The sequence below is a fragment of the Schistocerca cancellata genome, chromosome 5 (genome assembly GCF_023864275.1).
Source record: "Schistocerca cancellata isolate TAMUIC-IGC-003103 chromosome 5, iqSchCanc2.1, whole genome shotgun sequence".
NCBI lineage: Eukaryota > Metazoa > Arthropoda > Insecta > Orthoptera > Acrididae > Schistocerca > Schistocerca cancellata.
This window is the reverse complement of record NC_064630.1, coordinates 380,547,182-380,567,009: the sequence shown is the minus strand read 5'-3', so window position 1 is coordinate 380,567,009 and position 19,828 is coordinate 380,547,182. Positions and strand designations below refer to the sequence as shown.

General features: G+C 43.7%; 1 protein-coding gene across 1 annotated transcript in view; it reads right to left on the bottom strand.

The window, feature by feature from the left end:
* Positions 1–1,273: 1,273 nt before the first annotated feature.
* The window catches only part of LOC126188231 (inhibitory POU protein-like), a 488,073-nt gene continuing 469,518 nt past the window's right edge, over positions 1,274–19,828 (bottom strand). The window contains exons 5-7 of the mRNA XM_049929783.1: positions 14,179–14,263; positions 13,850–14,052; positions 1,274–6,250 (exon numbers count right to left, since the gene is read on the bottom strand). Of these exons, the coding sequence (XP_049785740.1) occupies positions 5,771–6,250; positions 13,850–14,052; positions 14,179–14,263 (768 nt within the window). The 3' untranslated portion in view covers positions 1,274–5,770. The remainder of the gene's footprint in view (positions 6,251–13,849; positions 14,053–14,178; positions 14,264–19,828) is intronic.

Sequence of the window (19,828 nt, the reverse complement as noted above, 5' to 3'; positions counted from 1 at the left end):
GTTCCCAGAGCCATATTCATATAACATAATTTCTTCATCTACGTGTGAAGAATGTGGCCTGCAATTTGTGCCGTACATTTTTGCTACACACTGCATAGTCTAATGGTTACTAACAGATTTTAAGGAACTCAAGAATTTTATTTTATTTATAACGAAATATTCAGTGGAGTAACTTCACATGTTAGATGTGTAATAATGTACTGCTAGCTGGTGACAATGTCTGTGACATATGGTCTAAGTGATCTGCGGCAGTTAGTTTGCCTACTTCTGTCAGCGGAATAACTTCAACTGGTTCCCATGTCATGCAGGATGGCGTGTTATATTGCTTATCGTTATTATCTTAGAAAGTGAAAGATCACGATACACGTGGGATTCTGCGTCGTACTTTCTTCCCTATGTGAGAGTGCTCAGTACCCTATACAATGTCTAATATGTTGCAAGTTCCGGGATTGTGTTAATGTACAAATCGTGACTTCGGATCAATCCCGTAAATTATTGTATTTTTTACGTGTTGTACACGAGCATGCGATTAGTTATTTAACAACATTGATATTACCGTATAGGTTATATACTCTGCTTAATTGTATCGCGACATTTTTTGTTTGGATGAGATGCATTGACCAACATTTCGTTGTAAACCTTTACAAATCCAATGAAAGCTACAGAACTGGCTGAAAATGGTTATCTATGTAACAAAGCTTATGTTCTAGGCAACAAATTGTCTTAGAAGGATGCTAGACTCTCGAATTAACACACTAAACTACACTACGCCAAATACCATAGATGAACATGTTTTTCGTTCTCAGCTGTGTCATTTGTAGTGGATATACCATCACGAGTCAGGTGATCAGTACTCGCTGTTTTGAATACGCAGACAGCCTGTTTTCAACTCTTCAGCTTCTTATCTAAATGACTCTCAAGGCGCGAAGGAATGGTAATTTGCTGCGGCATTCGGTTTGTGACCGAACTGGTATACTTACACTACTATGCAACTTTCCGGACGGTCACAGTCCGATATTGTGGGGGGTCGTCGTACCCCCATTTCATGCACCAGCCTTGAACATCATCTGCTGGCAGCTGTTTATCAGTTCAGCGGAAATCAGTCTCTTGAAATCCCTGTAGTTAGATTCAGGCAAACGTGCAGAGGAAAAAGGGACTGGACGTCGAGAAACAAAATAAATCACAGTACCACACTGAACAGTTTGATATGTTAACACCAAGACTTTATTTTCATTGAATGAATTTTCTGTCTTAGAACATGACATTGAAAGAAAATGGCTTTTTGTGATGGAAACAGACTCTACAATACTTTACGGTAAGGCTTCATGGAAACTACGTATAAAAACGAGCCTATTACTTTATATATGAAGTACCCACGTGACTGCCCGACACAGCAGGAGGTCCGTGTGACAGCAGTCGTTTCTATGTAAAGAGTTCGGTAATATCTACACAACAGCGCCCCGCCGGCGCTTACAATGATATGTTGAAGTTGGCGAACGCCGTCACTCATTCCTGGCTTGCAGAAAAGTGCGGGCTTACGACAAAGGCGACACATTCGTCCTGAGATAGGCGCTTTATACTCTTCTTGAAATGATATGAACTTTTACCCTGTAGTAGCACATTTGTCCGAATGCATGGAGAAGATGCAAAACACAAAATTCGGGATAGCTCTTTATTATATATATATATAAACTATGTACATATTTACTTTTCTGCGACTCCTGAAATTTATTTGAGCTTATATGAGGCTATAACTGCAACAATTTGAATACAGATGTATCCACAAAATATCCGTTCATTCCATGCAGCACAGCGATAGTGACAATAAAAAGAAATAAGTGTTACGTTACAGTTCTACAATATGCAGTGGTACTTAAAGCTCTTTAAAAATATTTACTTTGTAAGAAACATTAGAATAAAAAATCTTTGTATCATAACATGAAAATAATGTTACTTCGAGTACTCAATACAAGTCACAATACTGTGTTCATTAATATCAAACATAATGAAATAAATTTAAAGCAAATGACTAGATATATGTCAAAAAACATCTTTCAAGAGTTGATAAATAACCCACAGTTCACAAACAATCTCAGCGTTTGACCATTAATTATAACAATTGCGTATTGTAATTGTAAAATGAAGGAACAAGGTTAATGTGAGCGCAGTTTGTGTTGGTTGTTCATTGATTAAAAAAATATGAGAAAAAATGAATAACTGACAAACGATTGCGTTTTATAATTTTTATAAAAATACGACATTGTATTGCCCACGCGAAATCCCAACAGTAAGAACAATGGCAAAGAATAATGTCAACGTTGTGAATTGGTTTCGTATGACTATTCCTTCCGCTGAATATGTTTCTCTGTAAGGGAAAACCTGAATGAAGTTGTGCTAATGGCAAGAATAGTTTACTAAGTTGGGTATATACGTTGTTGAGACGTAGGTCACTTAGCACTGCTTCGAAAGGTATCTAAGTCTAAATTTTATTTATTGCTTTTATTTGTACCTCAGTCCACAGTGTCCAGTCAAGCACAGATCGACGACGACTGTATTTCAGTTTCGACTTGTAACCTACACCGCAACTCTAGTGCCAACAACGTGACTAATAAATATTATCACAGAAGTAATAGTCCCATCTGCATATTTTGTGGATACTCTGCATGTCGCCTAATTCGTAACATCATCTTTCATACAGACACAGACACAAAATTTGTACGCACTCACGGTTCTCTCGCGGCCAGCTGCTCTGCTACAAACGCTAGCAAAATAAATAAATTAATAAATTAACAAAACAATTTGCTCCGAGATCACTATGAAAGCTATGCTAACATACTTAGGCATGTGTCGCTGGTAACCTTAAGTATAACTGATATGTACACAACATCTGCTGGGTGTGTTTCAACAGTCCCATTGTCTGGGTAATATTGCACAAAGACTGGGGCTTCTGCGAGCCCCCACGAATCACAGTTTTCTCGTTGCACCAACCACTTTCCGCCACAGTGCACTCACTGGCAAGGCGCCCGTCGAACGCAGCACTCCAGTCATTCGCAGCTGTCCAACGTGCGGTCACTTCCGTCTCAAGTTCGAGCGCACGTCGCCAACGTCTCAAACCGCCTTATGGCAACTCTCAACATGTCCTAAAGCAGAAGTGGAAAAATTCTAGTATTCACTACACGACTTCGAACTTCTTTGAACTTGAAAACGTGCAGAAGTTTTTTTTGTGTAAAAAGTCTGATAAATCCTTCTCCGCTGAAGAAAAAAAAGAGTTAGCTTTACAGCAAGCAGATATTTTTTAGCGCTTTACGTAGAGTGTATCACAAATTTTGAGTTTCCTCCTGAATAATGCAAAGATGAGAGCTCTGTTTAAGTTTCATAGCACTGAAGTAAAATTGAGTCCATTTTCAAGTAAGAATTTCAGTTTTGTACCATAGGCAACTGACGTCCACTGTGTTTCACAAACGAGAAGCTTGACAACAGAAATCGTGGGAATATGAAACGTATGTGTTCGTGAGATTAGCAGTGAGATCCGTTCCGAGGTACAGTAGGATGCTTGTGTAGTGTTACGATGATAAAATGATTTCATACAATTATGCGCCTACCGCAGTCATGCCCTTGGATATAGCTTCTGTCAGGTTTCCTCAATTTATGCTACATCTGTGTATTGACATTGTTGAACTGTGGTGTCTATTTGGTTTAAATTTTTGCTGATCCATAATAATTTTAATTCATTTATGTAATATTAAGAAAGGTCAGAAAATTCTGAACGATATAACTGCCTTATTTACGGTGTTAAATCCACCCATCTCTTCACAGTGTTAAAAGTAAGGTCCAGTATAAATGAATAAATGAAGTAACATACATGCGAGGGACGAGTTGGCGCAGTGGTAAGACATACATGCCTCTCCTTCAGAAGGTATCGGTTGAAAACGAGTTGTTCGCGATTTTCCTGGTGAGTTATAAGAAGGTTCCTGAGGTAATATAGGGTTTATCAAAAAGAATCATCCGATTTTTAAAAAATCATAACTGCTATGTTATTTGAAATATGAGCTTGAAAAACGCACCGTTGGAAAGAGCCATCTCTCGAGTTTTACATGGTTCCCGCTAGGTAGCAGCAGTGTGCGTTCACTTCAGTTCTAGTAAAAATGGCACAACAGAAAGCGTTTTGTTTTCTACGTTTCGCGCAGTGCGAGTCAAAAATAACTGTTATTGATGTGCTTCAGAACTTTCTTTTCCCACAGTTGGATACTGATTCGAACGACTTCATTTACCAACAGGATGGGGCACCGCCACACTGGAATATGAGAGTGCGGGAATTTTCAAATCAAAGGATTACAGAACGATGGGTCAGGAGTTTTCATATCAAGGGATTACAGTACGATGCATCGGTCGCAGTGGACCAAATGATTCTGCCTTACATTACTTGCCTGCAATGTCACCGGACCTCACTGTATGTGATTATTTCTTGTGGTGGTTTATAAAAGACTGTTTATGTGCCTCCGTTAACCAACAACAATGAATGAGCTGAGAAATCGCATAACAGCAGCTGTGGAAGCTGCAACTCAAGACATGCTCGCTGCAGTGTGGGAACAGTCTGAATACTTCATTGACATATCCCGTGCACCTGAAGGTGGCGTATTGAACACCTTTCAAAAGGAATGAAAAAAACTTTTTAAGTTCCACGTTAATCAGAAAACAAAATTCATTGTATGTGTTTATTAGTTTCAGGAATGGCATGCCAAATCGGATGATTATTTTTGATACGCCCTGTATAATGGCCGATACTTTCAGTAATAAATGACTTATCGAACTCCGGCGATGATATTGGATACAGGATGCTAACCATCATAAAATTTAAATCATGAATTTCTTTGAACTTTTCGGTAAAAAAGTGGAAACGGCTGTTAGATTCATGGAAGAATTTCGGAAGTTCATTGAATACTGGAAGCAAAGAGAATTGATACAGAGGCAAATGGGGAACGAGAATGAGACTCAGCCAGTAAAAACAGGTCGGGAAGTAACAGTCGCATTTCTTTTGCAAGGAAGGGAAATACAGGGCATTCACCTGAACTTATTTATATCACATTTCGATCTCATTCTTAAATCGTTTAAAATGTACTAGAATTGGGAGTTAACGTTCGGTAATATAATTTTGTACACTGATTTTTAATAATAACTGTATGCAGTGTCTTGTAAACAAACTCATTGCTATGGCAGAGAGGTCTTACGGTCGTAGATAATTCATGTTAACTGTGCGAAGCTGAGGTGGGTCTTTAGATGAAGAATATGTTTTAACATCGGGTAATGGTGTTTCATGACGTCATTTCCAAACCGAACCGAAATTGTTGTATGAGGATCGGACTGCCACCTTCCAGAAGAACAGTGTCTTAAGCACTGCGCCACCTCGATAGATCCAGTGTCTTGTGCTCTGACTACATTACTCAGTCGTCGATGTGATTACGAATGATAGTATATGCAAGGCCGTTTGCGGTAGACACATAAGTAGGCAGACAGGTGCTTCACCCCCGGGTGTGGAGTAATTTAATTTTGAAACGCGTAAATAACACAGAACGTGAGTGGTGAGTCGTCTTTTCGACGGGGAGAAAGTCTTCGTGTGCGAGTGAAGCCTCCGCGTGCGAGTAGGTGTACGTAGTCCCAGTCGACGCGGGGAGTGAAATGTTTGGCACTTTGGAGTGTGGTGGGAGGGCCGAGGCGCTCAGATGCAGTGTGGGGTGGAGGGTGGGGCGAGCGCCCCCCCTCCGGCCACTTGTCAGTGCTGCGCCGCGAACTTCATGCGCTTCTGCTTCTGGCGCTGGTTGCAGAACCACACGCGCACCACGTTCTTCTTGAGGTCGAGCTTCTCGGCGATGGCGGCGATCTTCTCGCCCGAGGGCCGCGGCTGCACCGCGAAGTACGCCTCGAGCGAGCGCTTCTCGGGCGCCGCGATCGACGTCCGCTTGCGCTTCTTCTCGCCCGCCGGCAGCACGGACGGCGCGTCCGGGTCCCGGCGCTTGTTCTTGGCCTGCGCCTCCGCCTCCTCCAGCCACGCCTGCAGGATGGGCTTGAGCGCGATCATGTTGTTGTGCGACAGCGTGAGCGACTCGAAGCGGCAGATGGTGGACTGCGACAGCGCGCCCACGCCCGGCAGCTTGAGGTTGGCCAGCGCCTTGCCCACGTCCGCCTGCGTCACGCCCAGCTTGATGCGCCGCTGCTTGAAGCGCTCCGCGAACGCCTCCAGCTCGCGCGGGTCCTGCAACAGCCGGACGTCGCTGTTCAGTCTCTGCTTCACAGGCGAATATTCTCACCCAGCATTGGTTCCCAGTTACGGTAAATTCTCCGTAGGCTAAAACTTAATGGTGGCCAGCTTAAAACTCTGTTTGGGACTGGTCACAGTGCCTACATAGTACTAGGGACGGAAACTTGGCTAAAACCAGATGTAAATAGTAATGAAATTCTAAACTCAGATTGGAATGTATACCGCAGAGACAGGCTGGACAGTGAAGGGGGAGGCATGTTTATAGCGATAAAAAGTGCAATAGTATCGAAAGAAATTGACGGAGATACGAAATGTGGAATAATTTGGGTGAAGGTCACGGTTAAAGCAGGCTCAAACATGGTAATTGGATGTCTCTATAGGCCCCCTGGCTCAGCAGCTGTTGTGGCAGAGCACATGAAGGAAAATTTGGAAAATATTTCGAGTAATTTCCCGACCATGTTATGGTTCAGGGTGGAGATTTTAATTTTCCGGATATAGACCGGGAGACTCAAACGTTTATAACTGGTGGCAGGGACAAAGAATCCGGTGAAACTTTTTTAAGTGCATTATCTGAGAACTACCTTGAGCAGTTAAACAGAGAACCGACTCGTGGAGATAACTTATTGGACCTTCCGGTGACAAACAGACCCGAACTATTTGAAACAGTTAACGCAGAACAGGGAATCAGCGATCATAAAGCGGTTACTGCATCGATGATTTCGGCCGTAAATAGAAATATTAAAAAAGGTAGGAAGATTTTTCTGTTTAGCAAAAGTGACAAAAAGCAAATTTCAGACTACTTGGCGGCTCAACACAAAAGTTTTATCTCAAGTACAGTGTTGAGGATCAGTGGACAAAGTCCAAAACCATCGTACAATATGCATCAGATGAGTATGTGCCAAGATAGGGTCGACAGAAGAGATAGAGAAGATCCAACGGAGAGCAGCGCGCTGCGTTACAGGATCATTTAGTAACCGCGAAAGCGTTACGGAGATGATAGATAAACTCCAGTGGAAGGCTCTGCAGGAGAGACGCTCGGTAGCTCAGTACGGGCTTTTGTTGAAGTTTCGAGAACATAACTTCACCGAGGAGTCAAGCAGTATATTGCTCCCTCCTACGTACATCTCGCGAAGAGCCCATGAGGATAAACTCAGAGAGATTAGAGCCCACACAGAGGCATACCGACAATCTTTCTTTAGACGAACAATACAAGACTGGAATAGAATGGAGAACCGATAGAGGTACTCAAGGTACCCTCCGACACACACCGTCAGGTGGCTTGCGGAGTATGGATGTAGATGTAGATGTATATGTAGAACTTTCTTATGACACCTTGTTTTTCGACTTCAATGATCTTGCCGTTGCCGAAGTGGTGACACCCGTTCCCGTCGGATCACCAAACTTTGCCCTCTTGGGCTCGACTAGCACTTATATGGGTGACCGTCCGGTTTTGCAGAGAGCTGTTAGCAAGCGGGATGCACACAGCCCTTGTGAGGCCAATTGAGGAGCTGTGTAGCAGCGGTTCAGGTCACAAAAACTGAGAACGGCCGGGAGAGCGGAGTGCTGACCATAGGCCCATACGTAACCGCATCTACTGACGCCTGTCGGTTGAGGATGTCACGGCGGCCGGTCAGTACCGTTGGGCTTTCCGAAGCCCGTTCGGGCGGCGAGTTTTCGAGGACAGTGCTCTTATCGGCAATTCCATTTATCAGAGCTTTTCCCACGAAAGGAAAGGTTCTGAGTTTGTGATCTGTTAGGGACTGTACAAGATGTTCGAGGATCATTCTAAAAGTAAACAACGATTATGAAATATTGCGTCGATACTCGGCGGAACATAGACATATTAAAAGCTGAAATATGCAGTACTTGAAATTGATAGTCAACAAACATCAATCACGGATTCCTGACCTGGCCCTTAAGAATCAAACACAGTTCTATTATTGATTTATTCATTTGTTTATTTAACCTGAACCGATTAAGGCCATCAGTCCCTCTCTTACATCGGACCATTTGGCTGTGCAGTTAGACGCAGCTTAATTCAAAATAATGCTCAAAGTCTGGTTCGAAGACAAACCATTGAGTATTCTGCGCTGAAGAGGCGCATTACAATCTTTGCTAAAGTAGTAGCAGCCTCACCGCAAGATGTTTGTTATAAATAGTATAACTGTTCTCCACCAACATTCCATCGACTTCTTCCTTCTCTTTTGGCTGCTCATCACATCCACCAGTTATTTTGTCCATACAACGTAGTAGTCTATACCAGTATTTGCTTTTGCGTGGGGTAACACTAGACGGAGACAGGTGGGGTACACATATTCCGTCCCAGGGGATGGATCGAGGGACGTGGGGGGGGGGGGGGGAGGACCGGCGGTGACTGGAAGATCATCTGCTCCCCCTCTACCACTAACACTGGCAAATACAAAATGATGCAGGATGAAGCAAAGAAGAAGAAGACGACGAAGGATTTCTTTATCAAATTGTTAGTGGGGTGATTTGACGGAAAAGACAGAGAAATTCTGAACACCAGAAGGGTATAAGCCTCAGTATTTTGATCGATTAGCAAGACCTCATCGACTTTAAGTCTAGGGCAGAGACGATAAATGAGAGGGCCCTTTCAAACCCTTCATCGTATACGCCACTCCGTTAAAAACAAACGGCACGGATTGTTGGTCAGCGGGACTCTGCTTCTTCACGATAACACCCACCTATATTCTGCTGCGTTGAAGAATAATTTTCTTCTGCAGTTTAACACCGGTTAACTCTCGACACAAAGAGAGCAGCTATTAGACAAGAGAAATGGAGTGTCCTGCTTAAACTATCAGGGGCGTTCTGTTCCACATCAGTGACATCACTGTGCGTGGTGCTTAGGAAAACACCCAATTGATGTTACTGTCAGATAGCGGGCAGCAACGTACTGGCTATATCTTGTTAGACTGATAACCATTGCACCTATTAACAACAAGCACGACCTTAAAATCTTTAGAATGGAGACCTAGGAAGGTAAATGAGAGGTCAGCGATAAGGGACGATGTCCCCGACATCTCCGAGCAGTTAAGAATGGAACTTGTCCAACCTAGCAGCGGCATTGTGCATTTTTTTAACTGGACACGGACCTTATACCATGCACTTAAACCGCTTGAGTCCAAGTTAGACACAAAATTGCACATGTGGGGAATCAGGAACCCCAGAACATGGAGTCACGCCAAATACGCGAAGTCATTTGGAAAGTTGATCAGTGGAATCATCTAAATAATTAGCAGACGAAATTTCTAAAACATCTTACAAAAGATAACTACACACTTCGTCATACAGAGGGCAAGTGAATATCCAGCAAAACGAGAGAATCTATGAGATGGAAGGAGGAGAAGAAGAAGAAGACACATTAACTGAATATGAACTCCAGGCACTTTGACAACAGGTATGTTTCATTTAGGGACATTAGGCTAAACCGAGGTCGGTCATTGTTACCTAAACGTCACTTTAAAACTGTACATATAAATACCGTAGTATTTTTGGCAATTCCAGTGTTATTGTTACCTAAGACATTATAAACCTGTACATAAGCGTACTTATATCTATATTACACCCAGCAAGTTAGATCTAGCTTAATCAAATTATCTTACCAGTGACGCACAATAAAGTATGATGTCTGGGGATCAACGTCTTGATGATATATATCGAGGTATTCACCCGCAGACATCAAACGGGCGCCTCTAACATCTGTCATCTACCCTATCTACTGTTTCTCTTTCTCCTAAGATATCAAAAAATTTGTTCACGTTTACCTTTTACGGATCTGTTATTTTATTTTAAATAAGTAAAAACTCGTTTCAACAAAATGGCCCGCCTCTACTTGGCGGACATGGGCTACGGTGACTGTGGAAACAGGTTTTTTTTTTACGTCCGCATTATATCCCGGACTTGGCCCCCAAGCTGTTAGGTTTATTTCCCAATCTGAAAGAATTTTGGGCGGAAAGCACTACGGAAGAAACAACGAATTTAAAGAGGAAGTTAGTGACTTGTTCAAAAACGTAGCAGCAACTGAGTACGCAGTAGACATAGGAGAGCTTGTGGAGCGCTACAAAAAATGTTTGATCTGAACGGCGACTACATAGAAAAAAAAATAGCTAAGGTTTCAACATATGTTGTGGAATACGTTTTCTTTCGTTATCTTGAATAAACATGTCTGGAGAAACAAACGTTCTTCAATTTTAGAATGTCCCTCTCATTAAAAACGTATACAAAATGAAGCCTAACTACACAGACAAACTTTCTAAGGCCGCTCAGAGATATTTTCGGAGTATTTTATTACAAGGGGCCCATGATCTCTTGTGGATCGTTATATTTCAATGACGTCATTGTGGACTGAATCTTTTACTCTGCACTGGAGAGTGCGTTGTTTTGAAATTTCAGATTAAAACTGTGTGCCGCTCCGGAACTCGGACAAGGAACCTAGCCTTTGGCGAGCAATGTTCTTTCCTGATTGCATTATCCAGCCACGACTCCCAATCACTCACTTTGTGTGGAAGTGAAACATGGACGATAAATAGTTTGGACAAGAAGAGAATAGAAGCTTTCGAAATGTTGTGCTACAGAAGAATGCTGAATATTAGATGGGTAGATCACATAACTAATGAGGAGGTATTGGCTCTGAGCACTATGGGACTTAACTTCTAAGGTCATCAGTCCCCTAGAACTTAGAACTACTTAAACCTAACTAACCTAAGGACACCACACACATCCATGCCCGAGGCAGGATTCGAACCTGCGACCGTAGCGGTCGCGCGGCTCCATACTGTAGCGCCTAGAACCGCTCGGCCACCCTGGCCGGCGAGGCGGTATTGAATAGAAGAGGAGTTTGTGACACAGCTTGACTATAAGAAGGGATCGGTTGGTAGGACATGTTCTGAGGCATAAAGCGATCACCAACTCAGTATTGGAGGGCAGCTTGGAGGGTAAAAATCGTAAAGGGAGACCAAGAGATGAATACAGTAAGCAGATTCAGAAGGATGTAGGTTGCAGTAGGTACTGGGAGATAAAGAAGCTTGCACAGGATAGAGTAGCATGGAGAGCTGATCAAACCAGTCTCAGGACTGAAGACCACAACAGCAACAAGAAACTATATATTTGGTAAGCATTACGTATGGTAGGCATAGAGGCTCTCGTAATTAAAGTAACGCAAGTAATGTGTAAAGATAGTGTATTCGTAATAAAAACTGGTAATACACGTACAGAGAAATATAAAGCAAGCATAGGCATTTTATACGGCTTCGAATGCACCAGTGCTATTTAAAATGTGTGTAAATATTTATATCCTGAAATGGTCGGGTAAATATAAGAGAATGGGATTAGAAACTGTAGATGGAACGTGTCTGCACCACTTACCATTTGCTGATGAACAAGCCATCATCACACAACGGAAGGATTCAGGTTATATATGTAATCAGCTGGCAATAAAATATAGTTATCAAAAAACAGAATATCTTACTAACGAACTGGATGAACTGTACAGAGAGGGGAAAATCAAAAAGTTGGATTTCTGGAGAAGATCAGCAAAAATCTCAAGGAAAAACAATGCAAGGAACACCGAAGCTATAAACATAATGGAAGTGGAAGAAGGAATATGTGTTGTAGTGCATCGAAGAGAATTGCAGTGGTACGGACATTCAAGAAGAATGGAGAAATCAAGAACATCAAAACTGGTACCCTGGTGGAAAACTGAGGGAAGAAGGAGAGTTTGACCGATGATTACCTGTCTCCAAAAAATGTAGGTGACAATGAGAAAATTTGGTGCAGAAGAAGAGAATACACAAGATGGAAGTAACTGGAGGGAGATAATGGAGATAATGTTGAGTATTTGTACACTGAAGCGCCAAAGTAAGCGGTATAGGCATGCGTATTCAAATACAGAGATATGTAAACAGGCAGAATACGGCGCTGCGGTCGGCAACGCCTATAAAAGACAACAATTGTCTGGTACAGTTGTTAGATCGGTTACTGTTCCTACGATGGCAGGTTCTCAAAATTTAAGTGAGTTTGGACATGGTGTTGTAGTCGGCGCACGAGCTATGAAACACAGCATCTCTGAGGTAGCGATGAAGTGGGGATTTTCGCGTACGGCCATTTTACGAGTACCCTGAATTTCAGGAATGTGATAAAACATCAAATCTCCGACATCGCTGTGGCCGGAAGAAGATCCTGTAAGAACAGGACCAACGACGTCTGAATGGAATCGGTCAAATTGACAGAAGTGCAACCCTTTCGCAAATTGCTGCTGATTTCAATGCTGGGCCATCAACGAGTGTCAGCGTGCGAACTGTTCAACGAAACTTCATCGATATGGGCTTTAAGAGCCGAAGGTCCACTCCTATACCCTTGATGACTGCACGCATAAAGCTTTATGTCTCGCCTCGGTTCGTCAACACAGACATTGGATTGTTGATCGCTGGAAACATGTTTCCTGGTCGGACGAGACTCGTTTCAAATTGTATCGAATGGATGGATGTGTACGATTATGGAATCAACTTCATGAATATATGGACCCTGCATTACAGTATGTGTCTGTTCAAGCTAGGCAACGCCTTGCAGCAGTGGCTACACCGGTTCCCGTGAGGTCACCGAAGTTAAGCGCTGTCGGACGTGGTCGGCACTTGGATGGGTGACCATCCAGGCCGCCATGGGCTGTTGCCATTTTTCGGGGTGCACTCAGCCTCGTGATGCCAATTGAGGAGCTACTCGACCGAATAGTAGCGGCTTCGGTCAAGAATACCAACTTACGTCCGGGAGAGTGGTGTGCTGACCGCATGCCCCTCCTATGCGCATCCTCCGCCGAGGATGACACGGCGGTCGGATGGTCCCGGTAGGCCACTCGTGACCTGAAGACGGAGTGCTGTTCAAGCTGGTGGAGGCTCTGTAAGAGTGTGGGACGTGTGCAGTTGGAATGATACGGGACCCCTGATACGTGTAGATACGAATCTGGCAGGAGACACGTACGTAAGCATCCTGTCTGATCACCTGCGTCCATTCATGTCCATTTTGCATTCCGACGCACTGGGGAAATTCCAACAGGACAATGTGATAAGACACTCCAAACAGCCAGAAGTGCTACAGAGTGGCTCCAGGAACACTCTTCTGAGGTTAAACACTTCCGCTGGCCATCAAACTCCCCAGATACGAACATTATTGAGCATATGTGGGATGCCTTGCAACATGCTGTTCAGAAGAGATTTCCATCCCCTCGTACTCTTACGGATTTATGGACAGCCCTGCAAGATTCATGGTGTAAATTTCCTCCAGCACTACTTCAGACATTAGTCGAGTCCATTCCTCGTCGTGTTGCGGCTCTTCTGCGTCCTCGTGGGGACCCTACACGAGATTAGGCAGGTGTACCACTTTCTTTGGCTCTTCAGTGTATATCCATTGTAATAAGTTCAGAGCACCTTGTTATGTTGGAGGGATGGTTCTGTATTGAGGAAAGTCTCAGTAAATAATAGCATTTATAAATTTTTACTCTTTGGTGTCACAGGTAGCTGTATAATCAAGTATACGGACAGCAGAGTACATACAGTGGGATCAAGCTGTGCCTTTACGTACCGTGTCGGAGTCGGGGTGGAGGCCGGCGGCGGCTGCGGCGGCGGCAGCGGCGGCCATGGCCGGGTGGTGCGCGGGGTGCCCGGGGTGGGCGGGGTGGTGGTGCGCCGGGTGGGCGTGGTGCGCGCCGGGCAGCGGCGGCCCGTGCCCGTGGTGGTGGTGGTGGTGCGCGTGGTGCGCGTGGTGGCTCGCCATCACGTTGCCCATCGGCCCGTACACCGCTGGCGCGTGCCCGTGCACCTGCTGGCCCGCTCCCGCGCCGCCTCCGCCGCCTCCTCCGCCTCCGCCGCCGCCACTGCCGCCTCCGCCACCGCCGCCACCGCCGCCGCCGCCTTCGCCCATCGGCGCCAGAGTCGTCATCGAGGTGCTCGAGATGGGGTCCAGCATGTCCAGTCCCTCCATGCCGTGGTGTCCCATCTGCAGCATCCACAACTGCTTGTCAAGCACCGCCTCCCGGCCGTCCTGCGGTCACAGAAACGAGACACGCCTCCGTTTAGTGCTCGTCCTGGACTTCTGTGCTACTGTGCATCGTCATTAACCCAACAAGCACAATTTTCATCATACACATTATCCAAATTAAAACTGGCCGTAAAAGTATTTTCGGAATTTCATGTCAACATATTCATAAAATCAAGAAGATTCATACACTATTTGACCAAAAGTATCCAGCACATCCTTAGTAAAGCGGTGTAGACGTCACGAGAGGTGGGCCCACCAGTACAAAAGTATGTGGAGAGTATTGTGTTATCATTAGAAAAGCAGTAACAGCTAATTGGGTCGATCAAGACTCAGAACGTGGACTAGTCATTGAAGTGCAATCGAACGTGGAATGCCACCTGACTAACAAATCCATCAACGGCAATTCAACTCTTTTAAAGCTACCCAAGTCGACTGTCGATGATGTGATTGTGAAGTGGAAACGAGAAGCGGCAACAGCAGCGAAACCAAGACCATGCGGACTTCATGTACTGACGAAGAGGGACCGTCGAGCATTGCAGGGGAAGGTTGTAAAATTCGCATGAAATCGACGGAAAGATCACTCATGAGTCGCAAGTGTTGTCAGCAGTCCACCAAGCACAGTGACTGTGCGCAGGAAATTAAAACGAATGGGATACAATGAACGAGTAGCTCCTCAAAAGCAACACATTTCTATAGTCAATGTTTAGGTTGTGTAAGGATTCACGCCACTGGACAATGGATGGCTGAAAACAAAGGATTTTGAGTCGTGAATCACGATATATCCTCTGGTAATCCGATGGAAACGTTTCAGTTTGGTAAAATACTGGAGAACGTTACCTACTTTCGTGTATAATGCTAAAAGCGAAGTACGGAGGATGTGTGTTGCAGTGTGGCGTGGCCGCGCGGGATTAGCCGTGTGGTCTACGGCGCTGCAGTTATGGGCTATGCGGCTGGTCCCGGCGGAGGTTCGAGTCCTCCCTCGGGCATGGGTGTGTGTGTTTGTCCTTAGGATAATTTAGGTTAAATAGTGTGTAAGCTTAGGGACTGATGACCTCAGCAGTTAAGTCCCATAAGATTTCACACACATTTGAACTTTTTTTTTTTTTTTTTTTGGTGTGGGGTGCTGTGCGTGATTAGGGTGTGGTCCTCTCGTTGCTCGTAGAAACGCTAAATATGAAAGGATGTGAACACATCTTACAGCACTGTGTACTGCGTACAGTAGAGGGACATTTCGGAGACGAAAACTGTATCAGCATGGTAATGCACCCTGTTATGAAACAGCATCTGTGAGGCAATGGTTTGTGAACAATAACATTCCTGAAATGTGCTGGCCTGCTCTGTGTCCCGACCTGAACACATTGGAACCTGTCTGCGATGAGACCCCAGCGTGCAACGTCACAGCCTTCTATTGTTTCGGCTCTTGACGACGTACGCACAGCCACTCCTCTACAGACATGTAGACACATCACTGAAAGTATCCTCAGTAGATTTCAAGACGTCCTTCAGCAGAAGGGTGGACACACCGCATACTGTCCACTAATATATGTCCGGATCCTTTTGATCAGGTAGTGCACCGAACAACGCCTTCTTCCACACATACTTGTTTCCAGAATAACTATTGACCCGGCAGCTTAATTCTTCTGGCCAGATGAAAAATGTGTCCCACACCGGGAGTCGAATCGTGGTCCTTCGCCCTTGGAAGCTAGGAGTTGGGGGGGGGGGGGGGCATTAACGGAATTGACGCTTTCACGGCATGTCGTATCTGTGGATAGCTCAGTCGATAGAGCATTTGGCTATAATAAACATAGGCCAGGTTCGAGCCCCAGTCTGGCACACAGTTTTACCCAGCCAAGCATTTCCACTATTATTTGTATTTTGTCACTGCACTAGGCATTTCAGTTTCCGTAGCCTCATTTCCAGATGTATCGAATTACATTAATTTTCTTTGTCTAGAACAGATTGATGCTGGACAATAGTGCGTTCCTGCTGTTAGAAGGTAGTACTACAATAATGAACAATTACCGGTATTAAACGACAACATAAAACGCAGAAGCATTCCACACAGAGAATTGTTTCCCACGTTTTCCTAGTTAATCGTCTTTATTAGCTTCTTTTTACACGATTTCCAAATTTAATATACAGGGTATTACAAAAAGGTATGGCAAAACATTCAGGAAATATTCCTCACACACAAAGAAAGAAAATATGTTATGTGGACATGTTTCCGGAAAGGCTTACTTTCCGTGTTAGAGCTCATTTTATTACTTAAAATCACATTAATCATGTAATGGAAACACACAGCAACAAAACGTACCAACGTGACTTCAAACCCTTTGTTACAGGAAATGTTCAAAATGTCCTCCGTTAGCGAGGATACATGCATCCACCCTCCGTCGCATGGAATCTCTGATGCGCTGATGCAGCCCTGGAGAATGGCGTATTGTATCACAGCCGTCCACAATACGAGCACGAAGAGTCTCTACATTTGGTACCGGGGCTGCGTAGACAAGAGCTTTCAAATGCCCCATAAATGAAAGTCAAGATGGTTGAGGTCAGGAGAGCGTGGAGGCCATGGAATGGGTCCGCCTCTACCAATCCATCGGTCACCGAATCTGTTGTTGAGAAGCGTACGAACACTTCGACTGAAATGTGCAGGAGCTCCATCGTGCATGAACCACATGTTGTGTCGTACTTGTAAAGGCACATGTTCTAGCAGCACAGGTAGAGTATCCCGTATGAAATCATGATAACGTGCTCCATTGAGCGTAGGTGGAAGAACATGGACCCAATCAAGACATCACCAACAATGCCTGCCCAAACGTTCACAGAAAATATGTATTGATGACGTGATTGCACAATTGCGTGCAGATTCTCGTCAGCCCACACGTGTTGATTGTGAAAATTTACAATTTGATCACGTTGGAATGAAGCCTCATCCGTAAAGAGAACATTTGCACTGAAATGACGATTGACTCATTGTTGGATGAACCATTCGCAGAAGTCTACCCGTGGCGGCCAATCAGCTGCTGATAGTGTCTGCACACGCTGTGCATGGTACGGAAACAACTGGTTCTCCCGTAGCACTCTCCATACAGTGACGTGGTCAATGTTACCTTCTACAGCAGCAACTTCTCTGACGCTGACATTAGGGTTATCGTCAACTGCACGAAGAATTGCCTCGTCCATTGCAGGTGTCCTCGTCGTTCTAGGTCTTCCCCAGTCGCGAGTCACAGACTGGAATGTTCCGTGCTCCCTAAGACGCCGATCAATTGCTTCGAACGTCTTCCTGTCGGGACACCTTCGTTCTGGAAGTCTGTCTCGATACAAACGTACCGCGCCACGGCTATTGCCCCATGCTAATCCATACATCAAATGGGCGTCTGCCAACTCCGCATTTGTAAACATTGCACTGACTGCAGAACCACGTTCGTGATGAACACTAACCTGTTGATGGTACGTACTGATGTGCTTGTTGCTAGTACTGTAGAGCAATGAGTCGCATGTCAACACAAGCACCGAAGTCAACATTACCTTCCTTCAATTGGGCCAACTGGCGGTCAATCGAGGAAGTACAGTACATACTGATGAAACTAAAATGAGCTCTAACATGGAAATTAAGCGTTTCCGGACCCTACCTTTACAACCTTTTAATAACAGGAACGTACTATTTTGAAACATCATCACATTTAAGAGCAAAAAATTTATGTAATTACAAGATACAGCGTAGGATGGGACCACAGGTCTTGAAATGCGTAGTATTGCATAATAAAACCTAATTATTGGTGAAGGCGTTGTTCAATATAGTCTCAGTGTATTCAGTACAGTCACGTCCACAACTACGGAATGTGTATAAAATTAAAAATACTCTTATTTGTATAAACCTTTTTCTACTTACTGGTGGTTCATGTAGATCAAAACATTAACTGGTAAAATCACTACCTATAAGTAGTGAAGCACTATAGTTCAGCTACTATTGCATTAAGATTGAATACTGCTGTAGGTTACATGAAAACGAAACACTTGTTTATTCTGCATGTTTCATTTTACTAATGACTTACTGAATCATTTTTCGGAGGAAAGCAACTTAGAGGCATACTATTTCAGAAACTTTTTGTAAGAAATGACAACATTTTTCTCCTCAGCTGTTCTTAAATGTATTTATTCACATTCTCTATTTCGGTGTATTATGCCATTCTTACGACAGCTCTAACAACATAAACTGCTTAAAGACAACTTCAGCTTTAAGCATACATTCTGTTCTCAAAACTTTCTGTGAAAAGCAAATTATCATTTTTTTTTCCTATCTCACTATGAAGTGCATCTATGTACCATCATCATTTTAAAAGAAAATTGTCCTCGTGTCAGGCATGTTCACATATTTCATATGCATAATGAGACAAAGGTTTCCGTCACCTGTATATAATGACACTGCTCTCCACTAAAACGATAACATTATGTCAACCGAGAAACATGACATCGACTTGTTCACGAACTGTGTGGTTTCAAACGTGAGACGATAACTGGAGATAAGTCTTGAATATCAAGCGATTTCTGTGCAAGCGTTCGATTTTCGGTTAATTTTCATCCTCCCTCTGCGTATTCTGCAAAATTAAGTAAAACATTGTGTTATCTCATTGTTGCCTATAGTTGAGTATGAATCAACTGTATAACGAAAATGATGCTTAAATTTATAAGCAGTTCAGTCGTAGATATGATACTTTAAAACAAAAGAAGTGAACTTAATTACTTAGTTTAAATAAATGTAATCTGTAAAAGCTGTATAAGTATTTCAGTCCTCTGTTATTCGAAATCGGCTGTACCCGTAAGAGAATTCTGGACACCATATCGGCATATACCGGGGCTGAACAATGCAATATAGTGTATTCCTGTATCTTCCATAAATATTTTTAGTATCACTAAACGTATCACTCATTTTATAACAATCTGTTTCTGTTTTCGTTGCGCTGAACAGGCGTTAACTTTTAAATTCGGTGGGGGCGGTTGCCAAGGCTCACGATTAATTTTGAAAAGAGCCCTTCGGCTTCCTGAGCAGGCGCCTTTGTGTGGGAGCTTGCGAACTTGGGTGCATGAAATCTTTACTTCTGGCGGCATCACACATTCCACGGGGCCCAAGGCAAAAGAGAGGGCACCTGCCACCGTGTGTTAACAATGTGTCTTGCTCCAAAATAAAAATTTGATGCTTACATAAATAATGTAATAAATAATTTATGAACCCAGCGGATCCTAGGGACGGCACATTCAACGCGTCATGTATTTACTTCTTTTTATTTTTTTATTCATTGAACGTGATCAGATTACGGCCTTCAGGACACCTTTTACATCCATACAAGGATGCGACTGACAAATGTTATCCTCAGTTTTTCCTTACTGACTCCCAGTTCCTCATTTTTGTGTATTCACTACATCGAGTTTCCTCTGAATTAATCTAGCTATTCCACTCTTACCTTTGTAGCCTCTCTGCACTGGTCTATTGACTGCTACATCGATAACTTCTCTGAACAT